Here is an 8203-nt window from a genome sequence, read left to right as displayed (position 1 = left end):
GCGCCAGAGACCCGGGTTCAATACCCGACTCAGGCGACTGACTGTATGGAGTTTGCACATTCTCCCCATGTCTGCGTGGGATTCCTCCCACAGTCCAAAGATGTGCAGGTCAGGTGAATTGGCCATGCTAAATTGCCCGTAGTGTGAGGTAAGGGGTAAATGTAGGGGTATGGGTGGGTTACGCTTCGGCGGGTCGGTGTGGACTTGTTGGTAAAAATAATGACTGCAGATGCTGGAAACCAGATTCTGGATTAGTGGTGCTGGAAGAGCACAGCAGTTCAGGCAGCATCCAAGGAGCTTCGAAATCAACGTTTCGGGCAAAAGCCCTTCATCAGGAACAAAAGTAGTGAGTCTGAAGCGTGGAGAGATAAGCTAGAGGAGGGGGTGGGGCCGAAGGGCCTGTTTCCACACTGTAATGTAATGTAATCTTATCAAATTTGTAAATTTGATTTAACCGCTTCTTTTCATTTCTGGTCCTGTGTGCTGTGAGTCTTTTCATTTGACCATTCACCTTACCCATAAATTCAGACTTTTTCGGACTTCTAATGATCTGCAGAATTCTAACCAAACACTCCAGATCAGCATGTTTCAAAACTGTGGCAACTTATTTCTTTCATTGCTCTGAAAAGTCTTCTTTTTCTAATAGGATATAGTTGCTACTTGCACCAATCAGGTCTCTTTTGAACTGCCTAAACGTATTCGCCCTTCTATACAAAGGACGTTATTAAACTTGAGACTGTGCAGAAAGATTTAGAAGCATGTTGCTGCGACTGAAGGGTTTGAGTTGTAGGGAGAGGCTGAATAAATTAGGCCTGCTTTCCCAGGGGCATTGGAGGTTGAGCAGTGAACTTATAATGGTTCATAAAATCATGAAGGTATAGATAAGGTCTATTTCCTAGGATGGAGTCCAAAAGGCATAGGTGAAAGGGGAAAGATTTAAAAAGAACTGAGGGGTAACTTTTACATGCAGATGGTGGTGCATATTATGGAATGAGCTGCCAGGGGAAGTGGTGGATGTGGGTACAATTACAAAATTTAAAAAGCATTCGGCTGAGGACATGATTTGATAGGGTTTATCGGGATTTGGGCCAAATTCCTGCAAATGGGACTAAATCAGATTGGGATGTCTGGTTGCTTTGAACAAGTTGTACCAAAGTGTCTGTTTCTGTGCAGTATGACACGATATATATGTTGCACACTTACCACATTAATGAGTCTCTCCTGTGCATTTTTTCTCTCTCCTTTACTAATATCTCTCATAATGATACCCTCATTACCTTCTGGATTTAAAAGTTTAATCTCTGGCCACAAGTTTACTGCTTTCCAGAATCTTTTACTGTTCTTAAGAATTGTTACTCAACAGCAGTAACCCCAAACGAAATATGAGCTAATATAAAACTGTGATTAGAATGAAATTATTTCCTGAGTCTGTAAAGCCAAGTGTCAAGGTCAGATTTGTTATTTCGTATAGTGTCAGACTAACGGAAAAGTTATGATGGAACATGACAGAGTGCTTGACAGCTGCAAAACCTGCTTGCCAGTTTATGTGCAAATTATGCTTCCTCACATTTTGAAATTACCCCTCCAATGCTAGACTGTATATACACACACACTTAAAATAAAGGAATAACAATTTTTGCAGTACTATCAATATGGTGGTATATATATATATACATATAAGCTCAAGTCATTATGTGTAACTCACCAATAACTCGTTGGATTCTAGTTGTATCCATGTATCCTATAGCTACAGATTAAGTTATGATCATATTCATTGTTCAACAAAAAAAGGAAAAAATCTTGCACCATCTCTGAACGCATAGTGGAACTTTTTTTCTGCTGTTTTACAAGTCAATGTCTGGCAAATTTAAATCCCTGTGAATATATTCTCACCTGTTGGCAGTCATCTCTCTGTCTAGCCTTTTCTCTGTCCATGAAGGAATACCCTTTGAAACAAAAGATTGCATTTGTGTGGTGCCTAAGTTGTAGGCAATCATTCCAGACGTTAGTTTTTTAAAAAATGGACATCAAGTCAAAACAGCAAAGTGAATAATTAAGTATTCATGTTTATTTAAATCTCCAATATCCTGGGTTACCCGAGTCTATGAGATCCCTGATACAGTGCATTCTTCCTCCATAGGTCCTTTTGCGTTTTTCAGGTCTCACCAAAGCTCCACCTGAAACATCAATTCCGTTTCTTTCTCCACATATGCTGCTTGTTCTGGGTACTTTCAGTATTTCTTTTTCTTTCAAATTTCCAGCATCCTCAGTATTTTTGACTAACTTTCAAAAGCACCCGATATCCATTCAGACTCCCCTGTCCACCCCATGAACGAAAAAGGGACGCACTAGTCAATACTGCTGACTAGTTCCGGAAAAGGTTAACTCGAACCTGAAAATTAACTGTTTCTCTATGTGCGGATGCTCCCAGAACTGCTGAGTTTCTCCAGCACTTTCTATTTTCATTTTGCTTTTGTGTACTGTTGGTGACTAATCTAAATGCCGAACCCCGGTTAAGATGCACCCAATGATGTTTGTTCTAGCCCTGTTTTTGCCCCGAACCGTAGCAGTTACATTTCAATCTGCTGTCATTGAATCGCGTATATTTACTGTAATTCTATTGACAAGAGAAACCAATTGAAAATTGTAAAACAACACGTTTGCTGTTGCCGGAGCATGCTGCTGATTCAATAATGAATGGACCGTTGCACATTAATTATAACAAAAAACACGTCTGCTACATTATTTCCAAGATAATTTTATTTTCCAGCAATAACAATAACAGTACACTTCTCACAGTTTGCAAGATGAAATTCAATGGAGAAAGAATTACTCAGCAGCGTTAGAACTCTGTGCCAGATGAGTGATCTCTCGACCTCTGTGATATAATTGATCAATATGCCTTCCTGGTGAAGGGAAATATATACACGCCTTTTCCAAAAACATACAACGGCGTGTTTCAATAATAAGGGTTCACCATGACGACATTCATTTGCTATTTATTCCCCACATGCTTGCAACCATTCTGTTTCCAACTACATAGTTAGAAATTGTTGGATTGCATCGTTTGCTATTTTTACTGCACAATCTGTGAAATGTCGTTCTACAATTTAAATGTTGTTTTTTCGATAACCGCTCCTGTGAGACAATATGGAACGTATTTCAACTTTGAAAGTCTTTGAATAAATGAAAATAGCTGTCACACGCATGACCAATAAATATGAGGTTGCTTTTATACATGTAGAAAACATACAAGGTGTAACGACGGTTCTCAGGCGCAAAGCCATTTATTGCCAGACTGGAATAATAATCCCAAGTAACGATCGCTATTAGAAATAATTATTGGCATGACAGGTCCTTGGCAAGTGCGTATTTCAAATGTCTTTGAGCCAATAGCATTTTGCCCCACCTTAACCATGACTGATTCTGAGAAGCATTAAGATGGATCAGGGCCGTTTTCTAGCACATTGCACTGTACGTGATCTCATCAGTTGTGTGTCTGCTGAGATCTGACGCTGGGCTCCAGCCTGTGCTAAGCTCTGCGGTGGAGTCAAGTCTGAGGCTGGAGAGGGAGAGGTGCTGGAGTGGCGTGCCGCATTAGCACGGACACACACTCAGCACGCACACACACTCTCCTCTCTTCCAGCTCACGACAAGGTCAATTCCCCTCCTCCCTGCCCACACAGACGAGAGAGAGAGAGAGAAATCCCCTCAACCTCCTCCCTTTTTCCCGCCCAGTTAAGGGGAGAGAGGCTGAGTGAGGGCAGACAAGAAAACAACCAAAAATGTTTGCACCGACGCCGAACGCGTGAAGCAACAAGAAAAAAAACTGAAGGAAACCACAACGTGACAGAGCGAGTGAAAGCCGGGAAACCGATCCCAGTGTATTGCGTTTCAAAACAGCAGCAGCAGCAGATTTAGAGAAGATGGCTTCTCCCTCCTCCTCCACCGCCTCCTCCCCGCATGGGGGCGGGACTTCACCAAACCCGCCAGACCGCATTCGCCAGGTGGGTGCAAAAAATGTTGCAAAAGATTATTTTTGCTACTTTGTTTTTGTTTTAAACAAATCTCTAAACCTGTGTGTTGCACTATGATAGAACAACCCGGCCTCACTGAAGGGCCTCCCACTTGATGTGCTCCGGGAGGATGACATTCAAGACGTTGCCTGGGTTACCAACACCTTCACAGCACTCCATCACTAATGTTTGGGGAAAATGAAAGGAATTCCAGAAAATACTGGCTTCAGGGTTAGCCCCATATGATTTATGTTTCCCTTTAGCCTCTCAGTGGAACATGCGAAGTGTATACTCAGCGGCATGAATCTGTACAGACTGAAGCAGGTGCCGATTTTCAGTGGATTCAGGCTGCAACTGTTCAGACACAAAGCATAAAATAATTAGAAAGCATAATGTTATTCCTTAGTTCAAATTGTTATTGTGCAATATTGAATGAATGTTTTTGAAGATGCTGTACGGTAATTTTTCTGTCCGCAAGAACATTTATTTTTAAATTTAAAAATGACAATTTGGTCAAACTGCAATGATTTATTATCAGAATACATGTTCTGATATTATTTTTGATCCCTTTGACACCTTGTGCGGTGGGGGACGGAATATAACGTGGGAAACTGTGAGGTTGTTTACTTTGGCAAGAAGAATAGTTAAATAGAATAATATTTGAAATAGACTGCAGAATGCTGCAGTATAGATGGATTTGGTATACTTGAATCACAAGAAATGCAGTACTGTAACAATAATTAGGAAGGCAAATGGAACGTTGGCCTTCATTGCAAGGGACATGCGGTATAAAAGTAGGGAAGTCATGCTACAGCAGTACAGGTGAGACCACATCGAGAGTAATGTAATGTGTATAAGCTAGGTGTCTGTTCTTAAAAGATATTTTTGCCAAGGAACCCGTCAAAGTCAATTGATTTGTGGGATGAAGAGGCTTTATGAAGAAAGGTTGATCAAATTTGATATATACTCAGGAATTTGGAAGAATGGGGTGACCATATAGAAACACAAAGTTGACAGGGTACGTACTGGGAAGATGTTTACCCTCATTGATATATTTAGAACTGGGAACATAGTTTAAAAATAATGGGCTCCGCATTGAAAACAGAGAGTAAGAGATTAAGTTTTTTGTCACATAGTACCTTTGGAATTCACTTCAACGGAGAGCACGGTGGAGACAGGGTCATTGAATGTATTCCAAGGCTGAGCTAGATTTTTGATTGACAGGGAGTTGAGAGTTACAGGAGACAGACCGAAAAGTGGAGTTAGAGCTATCATTTGATCAGCCATGACCTTGTCCAATGGCACAGCCGGCTCAGGGGGTCGAATGGCTTACTCCCACCCTTACTACTTCCTTTTATAATCACCTTCCCATTCCATTCCGTTTTGTAGTATTAATCTACGTGAGAACTGGGTGCAAAACGGGAAGATGTTGTGAGGCTTGTGATTTAGCTATGATTCTTTCACCATCTATCCCCTATTTCCTCTGACATGTGTGATTATTTTGCAGAGTGAATATTTGATTAGGTGACAACAAGTGACAGAATCAATCATGTTTAGAGGTTGGATATACTGGATAAATCCAGCTCGGACGTTCTTGTGCACGGCTGATTTGCCCTCACTCTTTCTTTGCTCCTGTAAATATCACGGCAGAAAGTATGCATTCGCTCTGATCCTCGTCCCGAAAGCCCAGCGAACTGGAAAACTTCCGACACCCGCCTCTTCGCCGCAATCCTTGTCAGTGATTGGTATAGTCGGTTGGAGCGACATTTCTCAGTGGCCACTTCATCCTTCATTTACGATTGATTCATGTGTCTGGGGTTTGACGGTTTCATTACTGCAACCTCGGGACAGAGTCATGACAGAAAAACAGCTGATCTCAGTTAGTTAAGGATGTGGTGCCACTGTTATCCGCGTGTGATCAGTGCAGGGTAAAACATTCAGTTTTTTGATACCAGTGTCACAGCTCAGGGTTAAAAACAGTAAATAAACGTGGAGAGATGCAAAGTCAATCTTGTTCAGTGCCTTAATAACAAAGCTGATTTGAGTTCCAAGGGTATAAAATCTTAACGTTCTTATCGAATCAGTTTGTCAAGTTGTGTGAAAATAAGGTGGAGTTTGCGTCTGAGACCTGTGTCCTTGAATAACTGATAAAAACTGTTCAAGCATTTTTCCAATCGTCGTAACAAGTGACAAATGGAACAGGAATTGCCAGACCCTTTGGTCCAGCTCGACACAGTTTAGTACTGTTCCACACAGTTGAATGCTTCGTGTTGCTAAGATATAGAAATGTGGGTTCCTTTTCGGAATTACAATTTTGGTACAGATCGCTCCCTGTGATATGAATTGGATTTTGTACTGTTGATGAAGATTGCAATGGTCTCACGGGATTGAAAATGGAAAAGTCGCCGGACCTAGATTAATGTATCCCAGATTATTAAAGGAGGAAATTGCAGCTCTGACAATCATTTTTCTTTCTATCTGACTACGAGTACCGTTGGAAAATTGCCAACATTTAATTGTTTAAACTGTGAAAACGAAATACACGGAGTAATTATAAACCTGTCAACCTAACCTGGATGTTTGACAAAGTATTGGAAGCAGATTTGTAGAGTCGTATTAATTGTCAATTAGAAAGGCATAATTAACCAAGGAAAGTCGTCAAGAATATGTTAAAGGAAGGTTGGATCTTGGTGGAATGATTTGAAGGGGTGAAATGGAGGGTGGATGAGGTGAATGCATTTGAGTTTTTGAGGCATGATCATTAATGGCAATTGGAAGTAAACAATTTTGGTAAGGTTTGTTTTTATGGTCAAGCAATAGACTTGTTAAAGTATAAAAGGGTGGGGGTGGTAGGTTCAAATTATCTATTCACTATTTAAATCTGGAGCCTGAAATAGTCATTCTTGTAAAATCATGCATAACAGACAACACTATCACCATTCCTGGATAGGCAGGACAGTCCCAGCAGAGATAGCAGTATGGTGCTCTACAGACATGACAGAGTTGCCTTGGGAGTCAACAATGTTGCCTCTGGACATCATGAAGTTTCATGGTACTAGGTCAAACATGGCAAGGAAATCTGCAGGTTAACACATACTGTCCTCCATTGGCTGCTGAATCAGTACTCTTCCACATTGTACAATACTTGGAGGAAGCATTGAGAGTGGCAAGGGCATGGAATGCACTCTGGGTGGGGTATTTCAATGTCTACCACCGAGTGACTTGGCAGCAACACTACTCATCAAGTTGGTCGAGTGCTAAAGGACACTGCTGCTGCAGTGGGCATGTGGCAGGTGGTGAGGGAATCAACAAAAAGGAAAAACATACTTGACCTCATCCTCACTAATCTGCCTGCTGCAGATGCGTCTGTCCATGATAGTGTTGGTAAGAGTGATTGCTGCACAGTCCTTGTGGAGGCAAGGTCCCACCTTTACATTGTTAATATCTTGCATTGTGTGGTTTGTTCTATAACCATGCTAAATGAGAGACAAATTTCAAACAGATTTTGCAACTCAAGCCTGGGCATCCCTATGAGGCATTGTGGGCCATCAGCAGCAGAAGAATCTTACTCCAATGTAAGCTGCATCTTCATGGCCTGGCATATCTTTCACTTTGCCAGTATCATTTAGCCAGGGGATCAACCTTGGTTCAATGAAGTGTGCATGAAGGCATGCTATGAGCAGTAACAGGCTGAGATGTCAACCTGGCAAAAGTGAGGACTGCACATGCTGGAGATTAGAGTCAAGAGCGTGGTGCTGGGTGGGGGAAGGTATCTGAGATTGCAATAGGTGGATGAAGGTTGAAACTTTATTGCTGGAACAGCACAGCAGGTCAGGCAGCATCCAGGGAACAGGAGATTCTCCGAGGAGTAGGAAAATCGATGTTTCGGGCAAAAGCTCTTCTTCGGAAACAAGGCTGGGTGCCTCGGGGGTGGAGAGAAAATGGGAGAGGGGTGGGTCTTGGGGGAAGGTATCTGAGATTGCAATAGGTCGATGAAGGTTGGGGTAATGGTGATAGGTCGGAGGGGAGGGTGGTGCGGATAGGTGATGTGCTGTAGCTGTATGATGTAGGAGCTGGCTGATCCCATTGTGAATGGCAGTGACCACATCTGCAGCAAGTGTTGGTTGCTGGAAGGACTCTGGATCAGAGTTGATGATCTGGAATCTGAGCTTCAAACACTGCGGCAC

General features: G+C 42.0%; 1 protein-coding gene across 23 annotated transcripts in view; it reads left to right on the top strand.

Annotated features, from left to right (window-relative positions):
- Nucleotides 1-2834: 2834 nt before the first annotated feature.
- The window catches only part of ank2b (ankyrin 2b, neuronal), an 892118-nt gene continuing 886749 nt past the window's right edge, over nucleotides 2835-8203 (top strand). For 19 of the 23 annotated variants that reach the window (XM_043697402.1, XM_043697316.1, XM_043697278.1 and 16 more), the window contains exon 1: nucleotides 2835-4007. In XM_043697402.1, coding sequence (XP_043553337.1) covers nucleotides 3927-4007 — 81 coding nt within the window. In that variant the 5' untranslated portion in view covers nucleotides 2835-3926. The remainder of the gene's footprint in view (nucleotides 4008-8203) is intronic. The other 4 variants (XM_043697450.1, XM_043697389.1, XM_043697432.1 and 1 more) reach the window with 2 other exon arrangements.

The sequence above is a fragment of the Chiloscyllium plagiosum genome, chromosome 1 (genome assembly GCF_004010195.1).
Source record: "Chiloscyllium plagiosum isolate BGI_BamShark_2017 chromosome 1, ASM401019v2, whole genome shotgun sequence".
Taxonomy (NCBI): Eukaryota; Metazoa; Chordata; class Chondrichthyes; order Orectolobiformes; family Hemiscylliidae; genus Chiloscyllium; species Chiloscyllium plagiosum.
This window is presented reverse-complemented; position numbering and strand designations above follow the sequence as displayed.